This window comes from Corvus moneduloides, chromosome 17, assembly GCF_009650955.1.
Source record: "Corvus moneduloides isolate bCorMon1 chromosome 17, bCorMon1.pri, whole genome shotgun sequence".
Lineage (NCBI taxonomy): Eukaryota > Metazoa > Chordata > Aves > Passeriformes > Corvidae > Corvus > Corvus moneduloides.
Window position 1 is genome coordinate 3,792,890 of NC_045492.1, and position 23,879 is coordinate 3,816,768.

At 44.0% G+C, this 23,879-nt stretch overlaps 1 protein-coding gene across 9 annotated transcripts in view; it reads left to right on the plus strand.

Annotated features, from left to right (window-relative positions):
- Window positions 1–23,879, plus strand: part of PTPRT (protein tyrosine phosphatase receptor type T) — a 431,612-nt gene that overhangs the window by 331,541 nt on the left and 76,192 nt on the right. For 5 of the 9 annotated variants that reach the window (XM_032126645.1, XM_032126643.1, XM_032126649.1 and 2 more), the window contains exons 12-15: window positions 844–1,117; window positions 9,540–9,576; window positions 14,037–14,093; window positions 23,173–23,308. In XM_032126645.1, coding sequence (XP_031982536.1) covers window positions 844–1,117; window positions 9,540–9,576; window positions 14,037–14,093; window positions 23,173–23,308 — 504 coding nt within the window. The remainder of the gene's footprint in view (window positions 1–843; window positions 1,118–9,539; window positions 9,577–14,036; window positions 14,094–23,172; window positions 23,309–23,879) is intronic. The other 4 variants (XM_032126648.1, XM_032126650.1, XM_032126652.1 and 1 more) reach the window with 2 other exon arrangements.

Here is a 23,879-nt window from a genome sequence, read left to right on the forward strand (position 1 = left end):
AAAGCCACCTGCTCAGTACATAAACAGTCCTTGAGGGATAGAAGGTAGAAGGAGATTTGCCATTTGGAATTAGAGAACTCTATGTCACAGGATATCCCAAAAAGAGAACCTAGAATCCCAGAATGGTTTGGGTTGGAAGGAACCTTACAGACCATCCAGTTCCAACCCCCTGCCACAGGCAGGGACACCTTCCACCAGACCAGGTTGCTCCAAGCCCTGTCCAGCCTGGCCTTGCACATTCCCAGGGATGGGGCAGCCACAGCTTCACCAGCCTGTGCCAGGGCCTCACCAGGTCCTTATGTGGACATCAAGATATGAGGGAAGGCCAAAAAAAGTGATGTTTAGAAGATTCTTTTTGGCCTAAACAGGTTTTTGCACCCTGAAACTATTTCCAAAGGCACCTGACACCATTGCCACCTGCTCGTGCTCTCCTCCACTGCAGTCAGTGTTTGGCCCAAGCAAATAGTTCATGTTTCACTTTGGTGGCTGCAGGAGAAACCATCTGCTTCCCAACATCCAGCACATTAAAAATTCATTCTGGACTGGATATTTTATTAGTTACTCCTTTTCCTAGAGAGTGACATGATTGAAATCTGCTCTGACTTTCACCAAGGTTTATCCTGACTTACTCAATTAAACCAACAGAGCACATGGCCAGCATCTTGCCCCCACAGTGGCTTTCAGTGGCCACTGCCACTGCTACTGGTGTGCCAGGAGCTGTGCCTGCTGGGACACCTCAGCTGTGTGTTTCTGACTTTGCTTTACTCTTGTCCTTTCATTGGAAAGATTCCTGACATTCAAGGCTCTGGGATCTCTAATCTCACCTTTCTCTCTCCCTCCTAGCGTCTACCAACTCGTTGTCAAGGAGGAGAAGCTGCAGAAAGCCCGCAGAGCTGCAGACATCATTGAGTGCTTCTCTGTGCCAGTGAGCTACAAGAATGCCTCCAGTCTGGACTCTCCACACTACTTTGCAGCCGAGCTGAAGCCCATCAACCTTCCTGTCACACAGCCCTTCACCGTGGGCGACAACAAGACCTACAATGGCTACTGGAACGCTCCCCTTTCCCCCCTGAAAAGCTACAGCATATACTTCCAGGCTCTTAGCAAGGCCAATGGAGTAAGTGCAGGGAAAATTGAGCTGGATCTGTACATGTGGCTGCCTCTCTCTGTCCTCCTCATCATTCTTCTTCCTTCTCGATTGGATGCTGGTTTAATTTCTCCTTCTTATTACCCTCTTACAAAAATCTGATGAAAATCAAGCATGCCATTACTTGTCCTTCACTCAAATCTCTCTCTGATGCTCAGATCCAATGAGAAATCTGTTGAGGACCCTGATTCTGCAAAGGCACATGTTGCCATGTGATTTACTAAACGAGCTGCTTAGAATTTAGATACTTTTTTTTTACCCTTCCATAAGCATGAATGTCAGAGCAGGGGCTATTGTGCTTTTAAAAGACATAATTGCCATACCTTGATAGTTCACAGTGTTTGTGATTTTGGAGGAGATGTTATGAATTTGGATTACCTTGGAGCTTGCACTTGGCCATATCATAATGCAGCACTTGTGGTTGGGAGTTTCAGCTTGAGTAAGTCACGTACGGCAGAGGGAACTGTCTGCATGTCTGTCCTACCCCTTTGGAATGCTGTATTTCTATATATCTTTGCTCTGTGATACTGGGTTTAAAATGCAGACTGCACAGGAAACATAGCCTGCCCTGTTCTCAGACTCAAATGACAAACACACAATGCCACAACAGGCCCCATCCCACCACAGGAAAACAGGAGGCCTCTCTTCTCTCTTCCAGCTGAGGATAATTTGTGACCTTTTACCTCTTCTGTTTCAGGTCACTTCAGCAGTGTTCAGGCCAGATCCAGCCTCAGTGGATCACCTTCCTCCCCTTTGGCTCCCCAGCTGTTTTCCATTAATACATAACACGAGAATTTTCTACTCTGCCCTCATGAAGAGTCTTAGAGCATTGTTGGCACACCATTTGTGACAAGGCGTCACAAATTTGGGTAGCAGAGTCTGCCATTATTAGTGTGTTTGCCAGTGCTTTCAGGAATTTAATTTTAACGTAAATAAATTCTCTACAATATCATCCCTGAGAGAGCAAAATTACAAAAATCAGTCAAAGGTGAATGGTGCAGGCTTTAGCGGCTTTTATAGCTGAAATGCAGCTGCACATTGCAGAGGACTGTGATGGTTACACAGGCTGGCAGTGCCAGCCAGTGTTCACAACACATCTTAGTGCTTTACACCCATCATTTATCACCATTTTCTTCCAGAGCTTCAGCTGTGTGGCTGACAAGTACAAAACCTCTTCAACACTGTGCCGGTTTTCACCTTGGTTTCCTTTCTAGTCAATACAGTTTCCTTCCAGCACGGCTCGATTAATTCAGTTTTGGATTTGCCTTTATAAAGGAAATTGTGAAATATATGTATATGTCTCTCTGTTTCTAGTTAGTTCCCCCATGTGTGATAGTTAATTGCTAGTGAATGGATCCCCAGGGAAGAAGGAATTTTATTTGCTTAAGTACAATATGATATTCATAACTGGGTTGTGTGAATGGCAAGGTAGGCTTCCCTTGGCATTCTGGATTCAGGCAGCACTGGTGTTCCTGCTTTCCCTGCATCTCTGGAGCAGGCAGGTTGCAGCTCACCCTACATTGCAGGTGCTAAGGACTCAAAAAAGGATGACTTGCCTGGGCTGTCCTAACAGGAGCAAGATTCTAGAGGGCTTTTTAAGCATAAGTTAATCAAAAGAGTCCTAATGCAACAACGAACAGTTCATGACAGGATGAGAAGTGTCCAGCCAGACACGGTAAATTCCTATTTGAGAAAGCAACTTCCTCCTGTGGTAATAATTTATATTTCTAAAGTATATGCTTATATATCCTCGAAGGATAGAGGTGTGGGTAAAATATAGAGTAAATGTCCAAGAGTGGAATATGGATCTTCAGAGGAATAGCTGTGATCCCTTCTGTTTCTTGGTAAAATCATTAAACACTACATGTCAAATATTAGGGTCTTTTGCAGCTGTGAATAGTAAGTTTTTGTTCCACTCCCAGAATTATTTACAGGTACCATTTGTATTTAAAGAGTTATGGGTTTTTTCTTGTCTTTAACCTGAGCAGCTTTGGCTGGTCTTCAAAAAATCCTACAAATAATTATGGGTGCACCATGGCATTTCTATCCCTGGCAGTGTCCAAGGCCAGGTTGGACGGGGTTTGGAGCAACCCAGGATAGTGGAAGGTGTCTCTGCCCATGGCAGGGGATTGGAACTGGTTGATCTTTAAGGTCCCTTCCAACCCAAACCATTCCATGAATTTTGATAAGACACATTGCAAAAAACCTGAAACTATAACAATTTAGCACAGTTAAAGTAGAGCCTTTTGTTCCCTTACCCATGAAAAGCTTAACAGAACATTGCCACTCATTTTTTAATTAGGATTTCCTATAGTTTCATTAATCACTGATGGTTGTGGAATGATGAAATTTCTTTCCACACCTGGAACCTGCAATGAGAAGCCTTCACGCAGTGAACCAGAACGTCTTCCTTTGGAAACACAGGGCTCTGGGGAGAGCTTAATTTGAAGAAACAGCCTGGATTTGGTCAAAAAGCTTGATTAGGAGGAGGTTAGGAGTGTTGTAGGAGTTCTGCATTGTTTGAGCTCCTCTGTACATGGAGGGTTGTGCTCATTTGGTGTTCCCGTCTGCTCTGCAGCCATTAGCTCTGATTGTTACACTGAAAGGAACGTAATTAACAGCTGGATGCAAAACAAGTGTCGCAAATTGCTGCAGAAGCTTTTCTGCCTTCTCTTGTGCACGGTTTTACTTGTCTCCGAGTCTGAATGAAAGAGCTGTCGCTGCCTGGATCCATCTCTTGGGCCAGTTTGGTCACTGTGGTGCTGCCTCCAGACAGGAGTCTAAGCAGAACACGTGTGAGACAGAGTGGTTTTCAGCTTTGTTAGACAAAACGCTTTCAAATCATGTGAATTTCCCTCCTAGGCACTGTTGACAGCCAGATGCTGAGCTGAAATGCAGCAGAGTTTGAAGCGAGAGATGTTTGATTGTCCCCAGGTCTTTATCTGTCTCACTGCAGGTCTCTGGTTGCTGATCCAGCACCACGCTCCCACGGGGAGAATTTTTGGCTGCTGTGTGAAACCTGCCTGAACTTTTGAACAGCTCAGAAACCAGAGCTCCTTAAAAAAGTCCTTTCTGGAGGTGCATTTTACCTCACTGAGTTAAAACGAAATCTGTAACGGTGTAGTTGCAATCAGTAACTCTTGGCCATTTTTCCTCGAAATGGGAGATGAGCAGGAGCCTGTGTAACACAGCTGGGGATGACGTGGGGGATGCTGCCAGCTGCTCTGCCAGCCTGGTGGTCCAACAGGTGACTGATGTCTTCAACCCAGAATTGTGAAAAGTAGCACTGCAGGAATCAATGAGAATATTATTTTTTTTTGAGGGAATGATAGACTCTACCGAGATTCCTATTGATTTTTTGCCTCTCTAATGACTTGTACTACATGCACAATTTGGCAGCTCATTATTATCAGGGGACTTGAGGCTGGATTTCTTGATGCTGACAGGTCTACTCCCAGCACACAGCATTATTCTTCTGGGACTTTTTGGAGGTATGGATAGAGCTGCCAGCAGAGAGGTGCCATTCATCCCTGTGGAGATGGGCATGAAAAAAACAGGGAGGTGTTTCAGTTCAGCACGAGCCGTGCTCTGAAAGATGAAATGGCACCAGGGTTGCCTGCATTGCTTCTGTGAGCTACTAACCAGCTTTGGGGAGCTCTGTGTTCGGGAGGATTTTGGGTGTACAGTTTATCCACTTACATTCACTCCTTCTTAATCTCATCTTGGAGCTGCTGGCACAGAAATAAAGCAGCTGTGGAAACACTTCACTCTTTGGAAGCCCCTGTTTCCACATCTGGTTGACCAGAGGATGTGGACCTGAGTGTTTTCTGCATAATAAATAAAATCCTCCTCCAGCCTACCCCACTTTTGAGAGGTTGAGAGGAGTGGGTATCCAATGATCAACTACAGATCGTTGAAATAACTTCCTACTGTAAATAATAAAAGCCCCCAACCAGTTTGTTAAACCTCCCTTCCCCAAATGACTCAGATACTAAAAAAAGCTGATACTAAAAAATTGCAAAGGCAATAATAGGTTTGGCTTAGTCTCTGGAAGGAAATAGCAGTTTCCTGAAGCTGGCAATAAAAATTATAGGGGAGTCCATTGGCCCTGCACAGACATATGTTAAGACTGCAGACCACTGGCTGCAATGGGATAAAAAAACCCCACACAACTTAGAGCTCTCCTGAACTCGGGAGAAATTTATTGAGGACCAAAAAATAATTCCTTAAGGTTGGACAAACCTATGGCTTCTACCCTGTGTGAAGCAGGTTGCCAACAAGCTCCGTGCATAGCTCTGGGGCGTGGGAAACTGAGGCTGAGGAGAAGAGTGGTGATTCCTTGTCTGGTCCATGCACCAGCAGCAGATAAAATTGCCTGTTCCCAGTGTGAGCTGCCTAATGAAACTGTTCCTGTTGTAGGGCAGCTCCAGTGGCACATCAGGGGATAGCAGGCCCCGCCGGTGCTGGCAGGTGGTTCTTCAGGCAAGGCAAGCGCTGTTTGACTGCTGTAAAGTCATCATCATAGTAAAGGAAAGGAGAAATGGTGGGTGTGAAAACAGATGGAGGAAAAAGCTTTGCTGCTTTCATTGTTGTTCGTAGTCTGTAAACAGCAAGCTGTCAGTTTAAAAGAAAAGGGGGAAAAAAAAGATCATGTGGCCTTTTAGGTTGTGAAGACGCAGCTGTCACATAAACATATGTCCTGCTGCCCTCGTAGCCCTTTTCTGCAGAAAATTTTTCCCATCCAAACACTGAAGAGACAGAGGCAGAACTTGTCTTGTTATCATCCATTTCACTTGAGCAAAATGTGCATTTAGGAACCTCAGTAATTAGTAGACAGCAGCAGCTCCTTCGCTTCTAAAGTGGAAGAATAAAGCTATATTAAAAGAATGTTTTAAAAAGCCCTGGAAATTCAGGGGAATGCTAAAGCAGGCTCATGGTGTGCAGTTTCCAGGCTGTGGGCAGGAGTTGTGGGGGCAGAGGGGGCTTGCCCAGCTCCTCAGCACAAGACTCTCTCCAGAGGGTCCCCAGGTTGTGCTGGTGGTAGGTGCAGGTCCTCCCTCCAGGAACAGGCTGCCAGCACCCTGAACCACAGTGCTCATATGTGTCCATGTGGTGTGTGGACTTAAAAATACAGTCAGGGTTCAGCCTTGAGTGAGGGTGCACCGTAATCTTCTTTTACTTACAGGTAAATAAGCTCCAGAGAACAAATCTCCATAGACAGGTTGAGGTAGACATGGATGGGCTTATTTTGCAGTGAGCTTTCAGGATATGGAGCATGTTGGAAGGTGGGGGTTGGATCAAAGGCTGCAGGATGTAGTCATGAAGCATTTTCTTGTTCCAGGATCTCAGTGAAAATGTGCCTACATTGTTCCATTACTGTTTAGCTGTAAAATGTCTGCCTCAACCCGGCAGTGATACAGAACTGGAGCAGTACTGGCATCTTAATTTAAGGTATTCCTGTGAGTTCAGCCATAATATGAAACAGATATGCAGAATATGCAGGCTCTCAGGTCATCATTAAGATCGTTGTAGATATATAAAGCCTTGTAAAACTTCTGTGGTGTCATGAAATGGAAATCAAGTATTGCAGCATTTGAAAGAATGTTCAGAAACAATGCAGAGGCTGAAATTTGGGGAATTTTTTTTTTTCTAAAACTTCCATTATTATCCCTTTATTTAATTATTTTTCTTGCCATTGCTTTAAGCAGTCTGGATGGATCATTGATAATTACCTGCATTGTTTATTCCTGCTTTGCTGGTGGCTAAAGAGAAGCACCTGGCAGTGATAGAACAGGAAGTAGTGTGTACAAATTGAAAGATGGGAAAAGTAGATTAGGAAAACAACAACAAAAAAAGCATTGTTCCTGCCTATGGCACTTTAATGTTCATTCCAACCCCTTAACATTCTATGATCTTTACTGTGTACAGGAAAACACCTTGAAGCAAAAGTAATATTTTTCATAAAATGAACATGATTGCAGGAAAGTGGTTTTACTGGTTTGCTTGGGGGGGATTGGGTTCGAGGTTCTTTTTTTGGGGGGGGAAGTGTTATTTATTTTTTCTGTTTCTTGTTGAAACATCTCATGGAAACTTACAATTCTCAGTATCAACCAAAGAAAAGTAGAGTAAATTTAAAGAGATCTCGTTCTTATGAGACACCAAAGAGATGAGCAGTGGGGAGATGAGTGGAAAGCAATGCAATATCCAGCCCTAACCCAGAATATGGACTAAGTTCAAGTCTTTAAACTTCAGCACCCCTGGGAGCTGGAAGCCTCGTGTCTGTGCAGGTTCTTTGATCTTTTCCTTCCCAGCAGATGCAATTTGAAATGAAGTTCTGAAGTCCACGTCTTGTTCCTCTAGCCCTTGCTTTTGGCAGTGCCAGTTCTCCTAACAGCTGTGGTTGTGCTCAATGCAGCGATCAGTGGATGCAGATGCAAGCAGAATAAATTCTGTCTTCCCAAATCACCCCGTGGGAGGGTCTCGTGCAGGAATACCCACACATTCAAATGAGATCACTCTAGACTCTTCTTTTTCCAGCCTTGACTAATTTCTCCAGCTTTCTGTTACACTCTGAAACCAGCAGAAAGCAACAAATACACAAGAAAATTTTCCTCAACAAAATGTGAGCAAGCGTCCACCTACTTTAGACTGCAGAAATCCTATCTTGTTATTTTTATGTTACTCTTCATTGCTGATTTTCCAGGTCACCTTGTTGTAGATCAGAAACTACATCAGGATGTCTCTGAGTTCTGGTTCCCAGCATTATGTGCAGAGCCAGCTCTGAAAACAAAGCTGCGCTTTTCCTTTTCCATACATCACAAGTGGCAATAAAGACTTCGGATTTCCAGAATAACTGGCAATTCAAACTCGTTACCCACTAGGCAGAGGGGAGTGGGGAGCTGTGTATGCAGCTGTGGTGGCTTTGCAGTGCCAATGTTTGTGCAGGTTGTGCAAGGAAGCTGCCTTTTGAGGGACAAAGGGGTGTAACCAAAGAGATGTCTCTGGTTTACTGGGATAGGCAGGGCTTCAGTCCCACTCTGGAGCACACACGGCTGGGAAATAGGCATGGTTTGTCCTCAGGGGTCCAGGAATTCCTTCAGAGAGTTTGAACGCAAAGCCAAAGGGAGGGTTTGTCCTTCTGAGCATCTCGTTGTCTTTAGACTGCACAGAGGGACTTGTATCCAGATTGTGTGGCATCAGAGGGAATTGCTCCTGTGAGTCCCGTATTTCCTTGCATGGATTCTGCAATCATCCCCTTCCTATGAGCAACAAAAGTGTGAGGAGAAAAGCACAGTAGGGCTGGGTGTGTCTGCTCCAGCCAGGGAGGATTTGTCACAGACAGAGCAATTTTCTCCAAGAGCAAATTCAGATTTCCACAAGGTTTGTCCAGGTGTTTGAGGATGGGAGGAGGTGCTCAGCAGTGCTTTGCTGGGTTGTTGTTTCCAGAGCGCAGACAGCATCCATATTAATGGAGCATTGTTAACACAGTAATTTATGCTGGATTCATTACACCTGAGACATGTAGAGGCATAAAGAGCTCTGCAAAGCCTGCAGCAGATTAGTGCCTGACAGAGGCAGCTCTTCAACCAAGCAGCACATTCCTGTTTGGATGGCAATCACAGGCTGGACAGCAGCAACCCCTGCCAGGAAGGGCTGTGCAGTGAGGAGCTGGGGACTCCACAAAGGTTGTGTTTGCAGCGGAGGTGGCCTGAGAAAGCTGCCGAGTTTGAGCTGTTTGTGAAGCCAAATACAACATTCAGATCCGAATCCTGTTTCTGCAGCTCTGCAGGCTCCAGGGTGGGTTGAACACAAAGCGTTGGGTTTTGTCCCAGCTCTGCAATGAGGAGCTGCAGTGGTGAGGGTTGTTAGAACAGCTTGTTTGGCAGAGGCAGCAGCACAGAATGTTGGTCTGCTCCACATCCATCAGAGAGCTGAAATATTCAGATGACTTCTTCGGTGTCTGTTTGCCATGTGTTTAAATAAATACCCAATTTGCAAAATTTGCAGTAATGGTGCATGAAAATGAGATGTACAGTGGCGTGTGCTTCTGACCCAAGGCTTGTCAGTCTATTACAGAGCAGGTCATTTAACTGGGAAATTCTATTAGCTAATCAGGCACTTACGTGGGACCCATCACTCACACATGGAGCGTGGAGAAACGTGTTGTCACTCCCAACTTTTCAATACTTAAGAGAACCAACTGCAGGCAAGTCCAGTAGTGTGGAGTGTTTTATGCAACAAAAACTGTTGGTGGTATTTTCAAGGATGAAGTGCAAGAAAAGATACATATATTTTTAGTAGCTTTTAAAAGGAATGTGTGTTTATTGTTGATGGGCAAATTATACACTGTGATGTTTTCCTATATATTTTTCTTGTGTTTTTTATTTTTCAGGAAACAAAAATCAACTGTGTCCGGCTTGCAACAAAAGGTATGTGGGTCTCTCTTTCCTGCAAAACACAATGCCAGAAATGTAAAAACTGCAGTGGTGGCACAACTTGATTACAGTTCCTAGCCAAAGAACCAGCCTCTTTATTTCCTCTTTTATTTTATATTTTTTAAAAGGAAGATTGCAAAGGCAGAACAACCATTTCCAGGACCACTCCACTATATTTGTGGCCTCTGTTATTTTTTTAACGCAGGGTATAATTCTCTGTGGTTCTTCCTTTCCCTCATTCTGTTGACAGCTTTTCTGTCCTGAGGACTGTTCTTGCTGTTGGCAGAACATCACTGAAAAAGTGACATTGACTTCCTATTCAATTTGTTCTCTCCACAACTGTACAAAGTAGATAAGAGGAGATCTCATGTAAGCCTAACCTTGTACACAGTGGGGCACAATTCTTACATCACAGCATTTTCATGGTATAATTGAACAAACTAGGAGAAAGCGTTCCTGATTTTCACTGTGGTGAGCTCAGAACAGACCAAGCTGACGGGTCACACAGCCCTCAGTGAGCAAACCTGAGACAAACAGCCCCAGGGTGGTTCACAAGGTGTAGCTCTTGAGGGACCAACAGTGAGAGTGTCTGAGCTCCTTCTTAGTGTTTACAGCTGCTTTTAACTCTTCTAAAGATTTCAAAATCACCCCAGGGGCTACTTCTCCAGAAAAGATGTCAGACACCAATTTATTTGTAACACAGAGGAGTAGCTGTAAAAAGATTTCCCCAGCACATGTTGTAGTCTCCCAAGGAGCTGTAGGGAAATGCTGGGGTACTGCCATGGGCTGTGCTACAGATGACTCCCCATTCCCAAACTTTGCTTGGCCAGCTTTCACGTGACAGCAAAGCAGCCAGAGTGCAAGACCTGCATGGCTGCCTGTGGAGGCTCCGGAGAGTTCGCCAAAATTGGCAGGAACCAGAAATCCTTTGAGGAACCATCCCATTTTTTTCTAGTCTTTTCATTCCTTTCTGACTTGTGGCAGAAGTTAATGACTTCAAGGTCCTTTCTCCTGATCCTTTCTGCACCTGCACTTGAAGAGGAGTTGGGAGGGCTCAAAGAAACCCCATTAGCCACTGGATAGCAGAAGAAGATTCTTCCATCTCCCTGTGGAGACGTCCCCAGGCTGTCACAGACAGCCAGGCACTGGGGTGGCAGGTGCTGTGTGAAGTTCCCACTGTGCAGCTGTTTTCCCTGCCCAGACTTGGTAATGCAGACTGGTGGGGCTGTAAGCAGTTGTGTCACCACTGAAAGCTGAGGAGGAGGAGCCATTTCTCCCCTTTCTCCTTCTCATCTGTGGTTCTGGTGCTCCCCATATCCTCTTGTTCCTTTCCTGTTTAAAAGTTCCACGTAAAATATTTAAGTCATTCTCTGGGTTACAAACATTCTATGTGTCTTGGTCTATGTGTCTCATTCCTCTCCAGTTTTCCCATCTGGTAGTGATGTGACCATTTCAAATACCTGATTTTGGCTTTCTGGTGGTAGAAAGAGCAAGAGCAGGACTGGGTGAAATTAATCTCCACAAGCTTTTCCAATAGCATAGTCTCTTCAGGAGATCAGAGATACTGCACTAATTAATTTTTGGAAACCTGTAGTTCCTTCCATTTCAGTTGTTCATTTTTCTGGAGCTGTGGAAGAATGTTGTCATGCTAGCAGGAAGTATATTTGTTCTGTCACTATTCGAAAGAAAATAACTTAGCTTGAAAAATCCCATTCTGGCATGATTTTGTGTGCACTCTCTGATTTGGGTATGTCAGCAAAGTGTCCCATAAGTGTTTGACCTTCAGTTGACTTCTGCAAACTGAGATAATTTTCACTAACTTTGTTAGGTCACCAGCAAGAGTCACTGAGGCACCCTCATTCTGTTGTTTCTGAATGCCATCTCTTTTTTTAAAAAGAATCTCCTGCTAGGATTAATTTAATAAGAGATACAAAAGAGATGGGTAGAGCCTGACGATGTCTAGAGCCACTGCTTTTTGGTGATCTTATTCTTTAGCTTTTTCTTTATTGACTTGAATGGAAAAGGACAAGAAATGATGGTAGTTCTAGTGTTTATTCTCGCTGTCTCAATTCATATCACTTTCGATTTATATCACTTTTGATTCGTATCACTTTTGACTTATAGGTAGATGTCTTATTCCTCTGTGTGGAGTGCAGAAATCTCTGTGGAAATTCTTTTCCTCTTGCCCTCACTCTGAATTGCAGCACTGTAACTCCCAGTGCCTGGCCCTCAGCACAGCCCCTGGGATGCCCCAGCTGTGGCTGGTTTGAGGCAGGTTTAGCTCTCCAAAGGAGCAGTGCTGGGCGCAGCTCGCAGGCAAGGCAGTGCCACAAGCTGGGGTTGATAAAGTCACAGGACCTGCCGCTGCTGGCACCTGGGCAGGGCCAACAGCTGAGCAAAGTGGTTCTGTGAGCTTTCCCATAGTTTCAGACTTCCATATGTCCTGAGGCTGCATTCCCACCATGCATTAACTCCATATGGATAAAGGGGCCAGCCCCTGGAGAGGGGTGTTGTACCTGCCCTCTCTCTGCAGTGTGCCAATGCACAGAGACACAAAACTGTAATGACACTGTGTCCTGATCAAAGGCTGATAGCTGGGATGTTCTAGATGACCTCCTGTGTCTGTGCTGTCTTCTGTCTGCTCATTATATTGATTATCCTTAGTGGCATCGCTCTGAACTCCCCTTTATTTGCATTGGTGTTTTTTTGAGGATAGAATAAGCAAACCTGAAGTCTGCCTTGAACAGAATCAACAGAGCTGCCTGTGAGGATGCCACTCTGGTGTCTTGGGTAGGAATTGGGAAAAAAAAAAACAAAACATTTTTTGTAGTCAGGATAAATCTCAGCATTAAAAGCTCTGCTTTGAGTTGGCACCAGAGGGAAAAAAAAATTGTTTTGATGCAAGAAAATAAATACATAGTACTGGTGCCAGACTAAATGTTCATTTTGGAATAGAGGCCTAATTTTCCCATTCCTAGATATTTGATACTGCAGCAGCTCCATTAGCACCAGTGAAATGAGTTCTGATTTACACCACTGACAGGAAGATTAGAATCGAGGCGTGTTTAAAGAAGGCAAGTATTCTCTTGAAGTACTGGATTAACAAGGGCACTAAACGTGAGTGTGGGAGTAATCATGCAGTGAAATGTGTTAGGCATGCCTTACTGGGGGATTGTAACACATCCTGGGTGTTGCTGCAAGGCACCTGCTCAGAAGCTGAGTCGCTTTAATTACTCGAGAGACGCACGGGGCTGTTCCACTCCTCCAGCAGGCTGCCAGGGAATTAGCTTTTCTGTGCCACAGCACCAAGAAAAGAAAAGCAGAGAACTCCTTAAAAAGTGGTTTAGTCCACTAAAGCAAAAATTTTGGAGGTTTCCCAGTTTTCTTCCCTCCTCTTTAGCAAGAATCAGGCTGCTCAGATCAGCCCCTTTCAGCTCAGCCCAGCTTCCCAGCTCTCCTGCAGTGCTCTCTCTGCATGGTTCCCTGTGTGCTGCTCCTGGCTAGATGACCTTGATCCTTGTGGTGGCAGGAAAAAACTCTCAAATCCTTTTGTATTGGGTTATTAAATGTTGGGAGGAGGGGGGGGCATCAGCATTCCAGAGCACCCGGTCCTCCAAAGCAGGGCCAGCAGGTCCCCAGCTGGGCCAGCACATCCACTGAGCTCATTTCCCTCCATCCAGTGCCTCCATGTAGGGCTGGGTGGTGCCTGTGGGAAGGGCCAGGGGCAGGGACTCACCATCAGCCTTTGCTGGATGATCCATCAGAAAGCTCCCTGCGTTTGTCCAGTCTGTGTAGCCATCCCACACTTCGCCAGCATGTTAAACACTATTAACCTTTTGTATCTACATATGTATTTATTTTCAGATTCATTGGTCTCAGATCTCTTGCCACTTCTCACATGGGCTACTCCTTTTTTTTTTTTTTTAATTACTGGACTAATGTCATCTTTCACAGCATTAGGCACTTGGATGCATCTCATTAACATAAAACACTCTTTAAAAATGTTTATAATTAAACCCCAATTTATCAGCTCTCTGCCATACAATTTTCATTCAGACGGGTTATTTATAGGTTTTGCCGTTTGGTTTCCTTGACAGCATTTGTTTTAATATGTCCCATTCTTTCTGAATTAACTGACTTGTTCTCCCTGTCTTAAAGCAACATATTTGTATCGACACTTTATTAGAGAAAATTGCAACCTCTTTACAAGAGGTAATCGCTTGCTCTTGGTTTCCTAAAGTGCATTAAATCAATTTCACAGTGTAATTGAAACCAAGGCAGAGGGCTCATTAATGGTTCCTTATCTCCCGATACTGATTTCTTCTTTCCTTAAAATGTGAGTTCTTGCAAATGAAAGAATGGAACTATAATAACCATTACGAGGTACATTTTTATTTTTTTTCCTTTTTTTTTTCTCGTGCATGCTGCCTGGGAACCATTTTGCTTGTTCTTAGCAGTGCTAGGTAGACAACAGGTGACCACGCGAAACCCACCCAGCCTCTTGAGCACAGGTGATTATCAGTTCAGGAAAAGGAAAATGGTCAAACTTCCAGAGGTCTGAGCAGCTTCATGACTTCTTGTTTAATCCTTGTTTTGCATGAGAAATTACTTTTCCAGTTACTCCCACTACAGTATAAAGGGGGGCAGTGCTTTCATGGTGCTCCTTCAGTGCCGCGGTGGAGATCTGCCTGTGATGAGGGTCAGCTGGGGGACTCAACACCTCTTAAATCTCCACAGGAGCACTTGAGTGTGATGGAAGAGCCCCGTGGATCCCACTCTGCACAGGCTGAGTCTCCCCCTGAGCCTGTAGGGAGCTGAGCTTGCATTTCCAATTAAAGGAGCTGTGCCATTTTCTGGGGCTGATTATTGCGCTTATTCTTAGACAGCTGGGTCCTGCTGTCAGAGAAATGACGGCAAGAAAAGAACAACTTGATTCTGTAAGCCCTCTGTAGAAGAACAGAGGAACTATAGAAACTATAGAAACTGTAGTTTCTATAGAAACTTCTGCTGGAGCCAGAGATGCTGCAGAATTGAGCCTCAGCAGCACCAAGTCATTCACAGTGGGGACATTCAGAACCTCTCAAGGGTTTTGCAGTTTCCATCAGAATGAGCTTGGAGGTCTGTGTGCCATAAAATTGCCCCATCATATGTAACACTGGGACCAGGATCATCATTAACTCCAGAAAATTTAAATACAGAGAGGAGATCCCATCAGCATGTGGAAATAGGTTCTTCTGCTTCAGGCTGATGTGCATAGAACGAGTGGCTGGGATGTTACAGTGTTACACATGATTAATGGGAAAGCAGGGCTGGTTTTTCAGTTTTTAGATGGATTACATTTCTCTAGGAATAGTCCTCTCCCAGTGCTGCATGGTTATTCCTGCCTAGTTATGACTTCCTCACCAACAATTATTTCAACTGCACATCAGGACAGCTGTGATGATACAGGGGCAAAAAGGTGCTGGGATTATTGGGAAGTTCAAACGTACTGGAAAAAAAGGTTTTGATTTTTTTGTAGTGCATCAGCACAGGAAGAAGGAAACTTCCTGCAAGAATGTTGAGATCTCAGTGAAGAACCTGGGTCTGAAATGTGACTTGGGCTGGGGGGGGGAGACTGCAAAAAATCAGTGGAAAATGAGGAAGGTAAAAATTCCTGCTGTTCACACCCAGTTTTGCCGCACATGAAAACTGTTCATTTAATAACTCCTGCTCCCTCAAATTCATTGAAGAGGCTTCTTTGTTTCCTGAAATACATTCTGGTTTTGTAGACAGATAATGTATTTTTTAAACAGATCTAATCCCACTTCAAATCTGTTTGTTACTGCATTTTGTCTTCTAACACACTGGAATATTATTCCTTTGACAGGTTTATTCTGTTTTGCGCTATTTATTTCAGATGAGTTTGTCACGCTTTTTAAGTTGAATGCATGGAAATGTTTGGTTGGTTTTTTTTCCCCTGAAAAATCTCTGCCTTCTAAAAGTTATTTTTTAGCACCATTTCGTGTATCACAATCCCTTTAGGGGCTTCTTTATGCCAGGGAGCTAAAGGCACAGCTTTGAATTAGTGCAGAACCTGGTGCAGAATGGGGTGAGGCCACGAGTGAGCTGAGTTTGGTATCTCCAGCCCAGTGTCCAGAGGACATTGCCTACTCCAGAGCTCTACTGCATTGCCAGACCCTAATCTTGGGCTCCCCAGTTCAAATAAGAAGCTGGAGGGAGGGGGAGAAGAGGCACAGTGCTTAAGATAAAATTTGGGATAGTTTAGCAACATGAGAGTCTGACAACATCACTTTTATCATTCAAAGCATCCACTGCCAGGTCACACTGGGTACCTTCAGGGGAGAAGGGTCTTTGGAGAAATGAAAATAAAATATATTATAACCCTCCAGGAATCAAAACAGGCAAGGATTTACCTGGAGCTGTGTGGAGGTTCTTCTCCCTTTTCAAGACCCACCTGGTGGGAAAGGATGCTCTTGGCCATGGTTGTAGCTGGCCAAGAGCTGATCCAGTGCACATTCTTCTGTTTGCAGATAGATTGGTAGCCAGATAAAGGAGTGGGAGTTAAAGAAAAGTCAGTAGATGGACATGAAAGCCACAAGTGAAGGTCAAATTAAGAAAAGATTTCCTTTGGTTTTGTTTTACTTAGTTTGAATGCAGGGAGCATTGGACGATTCCTTGCTTGTGAAATGTAGGGGCTTGTTTTTCATCTCTTCTGCTTCAAAGTTTGCAGGAAGAACTCTTTGAATATTTGTCCCTTGAAGCCTCTTCTGCACAGGGGCTGAGACCTGGCACAAGGAGGGGGCTCTCATGTTTTAGAGGACAGCAGTGTTTTGTGTTCCTGACCTTCACACCCTCATACCAACTCACTTGGGTGATTTTTTTGTCTCCATTTCCTGATATCTGCAGATCCTTTCTAAGGTGGTCAGCCACTGGGAAGGTATTGCAGATCACTTTAAATGATTTTCATAAATAGATTATCATTGTCAGTGTCCTTTAACAACACTTCCAAAGGCATTGAGAGAACCAGACTGTTACAAATACATTATGCCTGTTTCATTAAATAGATTTTTGGATAAGCCAATATTCAGAAACAGGGTTGATATTAATGAGCTTCTGAGCTTCTTACATGAGCTGGACATTTAAAAACTGTGTGGTTCCATTAGGATATGTGATAAAATCACAAGGTAGGTGTGAGACTGTTTTGTAGTACTATTGTAGAGGAAAAAAGAAAAATCTTCATTCCAGACATGCCTGAAAGTGCTGCTCCAGCTTGGCAGAGCACAGGAAGTGTGCTGGTGTTTCATGCAGCACTCGTAGAGTGTGTGTACACAGACTCCCTAACCCTGCCCAGCTGACTCTCTGTTGCTGGAAGAGGGCTTTTGCTGGAAGAGAGAGTTCTCCTTTCCATGCTGCTCGCTCAGCTCAGGGTGAAGCCTCACAGGGCAGGTTTTTGGAGGTCACTGTGGTACTTGAAGCACCTTCGTCCAGTTGGGCTCAAAAGGTGGTTTTATTTCAGTGTTCACTTTCTGCCCAGCCCTGGGCTTGGCTTTGCTCACTGGTTTTGCAGCTTCTGCAGCTGCTGTGGGTGTGGAGTTTTCATGATAATCATGGTGAGAGCAGGGTAACTGCTTAGAGGGGGCTGACTGGGGCAAAAGTCAATAATTGTGGAGAATCTGTTCTATACCCATAACATTGTCAAGCACTGAGAAGTTTTTGCCTGTGTCAGTCAAAAGGTTGATCTTCCTGTGTCTAAGACTTTACAAAAATTAAGTCAAATCTGTAAATTTGAACTTGTCAAATTGGTAATTGGACTTGTTTACTATTTTTATAATTTTGAGCTAGTTTTTAAATACAGTTCTGCAAAAGTGATGAATTAAAACAGAAACATGCTCTCACCCCCCGAACCATCAGTTGTTGGCAGCTCTTTAGCTGAGCTCTTCCTTCAGGGAAATATTATAACCTTTCTTATTCTTGGGGACCATATATCTGCCTTTAGCACAAATTAAGTGCTCCTGTTCTGAAGAGAGAGGAAGAAAAACGGGAGGAGAAAAGCAAAGCCCTTGTGGTGGATTTGCCTGGAATGTCCAGAATCAATTATTCACTTACAGCTATTTTTTAATTCTCATTCAGCTTAGCAATGCTGATCTTGATGCCTCACGGTGTGTTTACCCTCATCCTCCTACAGATTCCACCTGTAAGCCTGAAAATCCCTCATACAAATTCTGGTCTGTCTTTCTCTCCAGGACTGCTTTGTTTTGCTGCTCTCTCTGCTCAGAATATAGTTGAAAGCTTTTGGCTCTCATCATTCTGTCTATTACTTTTGAGCTTTGTGAAAGGAATGAGTGTGTCTCATTATAGGCTTAAGCTTGCACTGCTTGCAATCTTCAATAACTGGAGGTGGAAAATTGGTGTAGTGACGTTGTGTGTGGTGATCCTCTTCGTGATATTCATTTTTTTAATGAATTGCAACAAAGAAACATCCAAAGTGGAATCTGGCTTCCAGATGTGATGAGCTGTTCCAGTCTGTTGGCTCATGATACATGGAGGCACCAGCATCCTGCAAAGTTTTTTTTTTTTAGTCCTAATACACTTCTGGAGGGTGTGGTCAGCTGACACCCACGGCTGGTGCTGGGTATTTCCACATCAGGATGTAAAAAGGTGCCTTTCCACCTTTATCTCAGCGTTATCACTCCTGGAAGTACCTGTCTGCCCTTGTGTTTGCACGTCAGACTGTGTTTTACAGGTACAGATATTATCAGGAACTGAAAACTTGAGGGAAAAGATTTCTTCATGCAGAGCTGCTTTAATAATTTGTAGGCCCCTCACATAGAAAGCACCATAAAAAAATAAATAAAGGAAATCATGTTTACAAGTGATTCGAGAATAGCTCTTTTGAATACAAGCCTCTAGGTCTATTAGGAGATTTTACATTCAGCCCACTGCCTGGCCATTATGTGCTGCAAAGAAATTACTCTGATTGTGCAGATCATTTCAATGCATAATGACAGGGAACCTGATATTTTTCATTAATTTCTCTGGGTTAAATAATGCTCTGAAGTAATTTTTCTGATTGTTTTTTGTTCCAAGAGTGAATTTCTCTCTGAAGAAGCTGTGTTCTTAGGTGTTACAATTTTGAAACCACACCTCATCATTGCCACACTTGTTTCCTTGCTGGGTCTTTCCTGTCGCCTGGTGATGGCTGAACCTCCCATTTCTTGTGTTGCTTCTCTCAGTTTGTCCCTCCCTTCTTCACACTTGCATTGCCCTTTTCTTGATTCTGAGTATTTGACCCAGCTGCCCTTAGAATCATTGATTTGCTTTCTTGTCTCCTCTTGTTAAGCTTTGGGATGCTTCTGTCTCCTACAGTGTCTTAGCTACTGATGATTGTGGTACCACTTCCATTGCAGGACTTTGTTCTCTGTGCCTCACCTGGAAACTTCACATAAATACCTGACTTTTCCTCCTGCTTATGGATCTCTTGAATTTTTTTTGCTGGCAGTGTCATTTTTTTAACATGCAATATTGTAATTGCTGCCTAAAGTAAAGAATGTTTCAAATTGCAGTTTGTGAAATAGGTCTTGTGGGAGAAACCTGTATTATCAGCCCTGCTCAGCTACATGCACTCAGTAGTCATTCTTTCCTGGATGTTTTTCAGAGTGCTGCTTCCACAGAGGAGGTTGCTTTATATCTGGTGGCTTGTTTTCAAATAATAGACCTGTGCAGAAATTGCTTGGAGTGAGATTGCCATGGTGTCTTTCCCTTAGATGCCACTGCTGGTTTTCCCCCAGAGGGCACTGCCCAGGCTCCCCAGGGAATGGTCCCGGCCCTGAGGCTGCCAGAGCTCCAGGAGCGTTTGGACAGCGCTGCCAGGGATGCCCAGGGTGGGGTTGTTGGGGTGTCTGTGCAGGGCCTGGAGCTGATTTGATGATCCTGATCTGTCTCTTGCATCTCAGCATATTCTATGATTCTATGAACCAACAGCAGCATGGCCAGATTAGACCTTAATTAAAACCTTAATTAAACCATCAGTGTGTGATGATCCAGAAACCTGACTTCTCATGGGCTGATGAGTTGGACCGCTCTGGGAAATTGGCCCTTTGCCCCTGCCCTGCTCTCCTTGCATCTCTGCAGCACCACCAGAACTGTATCTCCCAAGAATGTGCTTCCTGTCCTGTCTTCTGTCTCACTGCAAGATGCTGGATCTCGGAGTTTTGAAAGGGATTGAGGAGAAACAAAGTCAGTTGGGTTGCTAGGAAAGGACTAAAATGGTGACTGACCAATGGAGTGCTGGGTGAATGTCAATGCCTGTGAAAGTCAGAGTCAGACCACTGCTCTGGCTCCTGGGATGGTGCATTTTGTACAGTACATAAATGAGTATCTCTGAGAGCAGTAGCCTGCTGGAGTAGATAAGGCACAGATAGGGAGTCAGGGGACCTACAGCCTTCACTCCTCTGGCGCTGCCTTCTATCATTTGCCTTCCTTATTAAGAAAGCAAGCTTAGGGCAGAAAATTGTCCTGCTTTGTGTTAGTGCAGAGTAATGGGGTCCTGACCTCGGTGGTCACACGCTAATAACAGTGGTGACCCGCTCTGTGTCTTACTATTCCAGCATCCAGCTTCTGTTACAAGGAACATTTCATTCCAGGAAATGTGGTGGAAGTAACCACTAGAAAATACAGTTGTAGTTTGTTTTCATTCCTTTTTAATGCCAGAAATATATAAACATGATTTTTCAGAAAAAAAAGGGTGGCCCCTTAAGTACGGTAGTGCAGAGCTTTGCAAGTGTGTTTAAAGATGTTTGTATGAAATGGCCATCTGAGCAGTTTTCATGGGCTGCTGTGCTCAGAGGATTTCAGATCCTGCATCTCTATAAAGGAGAGAAGCAAAACTGAATTCTAAACCAGCATTTCTGTCAGGAGCAGCAGAAGTCATCTCCTGCAAGAAACAGCTCACAGAGCTCCACCTGCCAGGATAGGAATGTTCTTACCTACAGCTGGTGGTGAGGCAGGTACAAGCAAGCAGAGAAGATTTAGGCATCTGCAAGGAAAATATGCCAGAACATCAGGAAAACAATGGACTTGTGCAGTAATGTTTCATTGCAAGGCTGTGAGAATCCCAGAGCCAGGAATCTGCTGACACTGTCAGATTCTCCATCGCTAGGCACTATTAGCTGAGACAACTTACAAATGGTTGGGCTGGTAGCCCAAAGGAATTGTTGGCCTTTGCCAAGAGAGATAGAGTTGCCCAGAAGATTGGAGTGGATCTGTCACTGCAGTGTGGAGGTGTCAGGATGGATAATGAGCCTTTCTTCTCCTCCTGGAACTGCAGGAGCCTGCAGTGGGCTGGGAAATATCAGCTAAAAGCACTCTGACCACACATTGCCTGGAGTAACGAGCAACAGCCTGGTAAAATCAAACCGATCTGGTGGATTAGAAGATGGAGTTGACAGCACATTCTTACTTCTTTTTACACTGCTCACACTTTGTGGGGGTATTCAGATGGTACAAAAATGAGGGGCATCTGACTGTGCTGTTTATAGTAGAAAACCATTCTCCAACACCTATTATTTGGGGTCACAGGAGTAACTGCAGCTCAGCTGAAGGATAATTTGGAGTACTTCTGACTTGCAGTGCAAATGAATAAGAGTTTTAGCCATTTTCAGGGAGAAATTGTACCTTTCTCATTGCCTTTGTTGTGTGACAGCCTGGGGATTGCCTGTCTGATGGTGTATAGCTCACCTCTTGGACACGTTCACTGCAGGATTGTGGGAGAGGTTGTCAAATAAAGATGGAAATATGCAACTGATACGTTATTTTATTTTCATGCTCAGGAGTCCCATTAATGCATTTCAGACATGTGAGCACAGAAGTTATCAGTGAACTCTTAACTGAATGGGCAATTTGGTGAATGCAGCAGAATAGTACAGTTGTCAGGGGCAAAAGCTGAAAATTATATGTGTGAGTCCAAAAGCCAGCCCTTTTTGCTTGGTAAATATTGTGTTTTGCTCTGGCTAAACTAGATTAACAGCTTAGCTGTAGGAGACTGAAATCATGCTTTAATCACTGCATCATCTCTTAAAGCATGTGCAGTTTAATGTGTGGCAAAGAGGCAAAACAATAGCACGGTGATGGTAACACTGCTGCCTCGCCAACACATGGACTTGATTGAATATTATCTCCCTGAGCAAGTGACTTCATGAACAGACGTGATTCAGATTTCCTGAAGGTCAGCAGCACAGAGCTGTTAAAAGAGCAAACCATTATGGTCTTCTGATGTCAGTCCTCTGTGTTCACCTTTGATTCCCTTTCCCTACCATGTTTAAGCTGTAGAGGAGGACGTGGCTGGCTCCAGCAGCAAAGGTGAAGCCCAGGATAAGAGTGGGTCTCATGTAATGTGAATTCGTTTAACTCGGTGAACTGCAGTGGTGATATTTTTAGGAGTAGTTAAATGTAACAGGAATATAATGGAGATAGGCTTATTTAGTCTTTAGAGTAGCCACGACTCAAATCTTGTGGGGCTTTCTAAATCAAGCTCAGTGGCTTAAGCTATATCTGGAAAAATTCTGTGCAGCAAGTGGTGAAGTCAGCAGAGCTAAGATCTGTAATGAGCACTATTGAAATGGTCTCAGCAACAGGGGAGAGGGCAGCTTTCTCCAAGGTGCTTATTTAGTGCAGGAAGAAAAAAGCAGAAATGCTGTGCAAATAATGTTCCTAAATATGTTTTATTTTCAGGTGTGTGGATTTCACTTGTTAAAAAAACCAACAAAAAACAACAAAACCAAATAATTTCAAACAGAAATTATGCTCTCTTGTTTGGGCTGAAGTAGTCATGCTGGGAGTACATTAGGTGATGTGTGAGGGTGCTCAGGCACTGGAGTGGGTTGTCCAGAGAAGCTGTGGCTGCCCCATCCCTGGAAGTGTCCAAGGCCAGGCTGGATGGAGATCCAAGGTTCAGCCTGGCCTAGTGGAAGGTGTCCCTTCCCATGTCAGGGGGTTGGAATGAGATGGGCTTTAAGGTCCCTTCTAGCTCAAATCATTCCATGATTCTGTGTGGAGGGTGCTCTGTATGTTGGATTCATGCTTGTTACATGTATAATTGTAATGGGATGTTTAAAAAAGCCAGGCCTCCAATACACTGAGAAACACAAATGTGAGCTGATTTTAGAGGGGAAAAAATTTTCGGCCAGAGGTATTATTATTATTATTACTACATGTTACTGTGCTCACTATTCTGATGAGCAAGGACTGCAAGTCCATTTAAACTATTTGAGATTAAAATTAGAACTGGTGTTCTCCTGTTTCTGGGTGCACGCTGAGTGCTTCAGAAGAGCAAATGCCCCGTTACAGTATAACTTAGTAAAATATTATAGTCATTTACACTACACTGGGATTTTACACCCTATTACTGCTCTGAATTATCGGTCATTAGCCCTCATTAAAGGCAGATTTGGTTAGATGGACAATTGTCTATTGCAATTTGATTGCAAATATGTTGTTAGGCTTTCAAATGAATATTTAAAGTGGATCATTGCACAGTTTCCCTACAAATTCTTTCTTTTTTATCTTGTCCTTCCTCTCCCTCCATCTTTTAAGGAGCTTCCACCCAGAATTCCAATGCAGTGGAACCAGAAAAGCAAGTTGACAGCACGGTGAAAATGGCTGGAGTTATAGCTGGTCTCCTGATGTTTGTGATTATCCTCTTGGGAGCAATGCTTACCATCAAGAGAAGGTAAGTTTCTGCTTTGCTTCCATCTTGAGCCTCCTGGCTTTTTCCAAAAGAAGAATAAATAAAGATAAAATGTTCTTTATTTGTGACAGAGGGCAGCAGTTAATGCCTGGTTACATAAGACCGACAGTAAGGGTTGTAGGCCCAGAAGAAATGCCAGTTCTGGGAGATCCAGCAGCAAAAGAATGGTTTTTACTGCAAAGAGATAGTGATAATTAATTGATAGTTAATGTGAAGGGATAAGTCACGAGGTAGCACGGTGAAGTGCAAAGGGACAAAAGGAGCACCTCTCCTAACAGGAAAGGCTGAGAGAGTGGGCATTGTTCAGTCTGGGGAAGAGAAGCTTTGGAGTGACCCAGTTGTGGCCTTGCAGTACTTGAAGGGAGCCTACAAGAAAGATGGAGAGAGACAATTTACAAGGGCCTGGAGTGCCAGGACAGGGGGGAATGGCTTCAAGCTGCCAGAGAGGAGGTTTATATCAGATATTAGGAAGAAATTCTTCCCTGTGAGAGAGCTGAGGCCTTGGCACAGATTGCCTAGAGAATCTGTGGCTGCCTCATCCCAGCCATTTTCC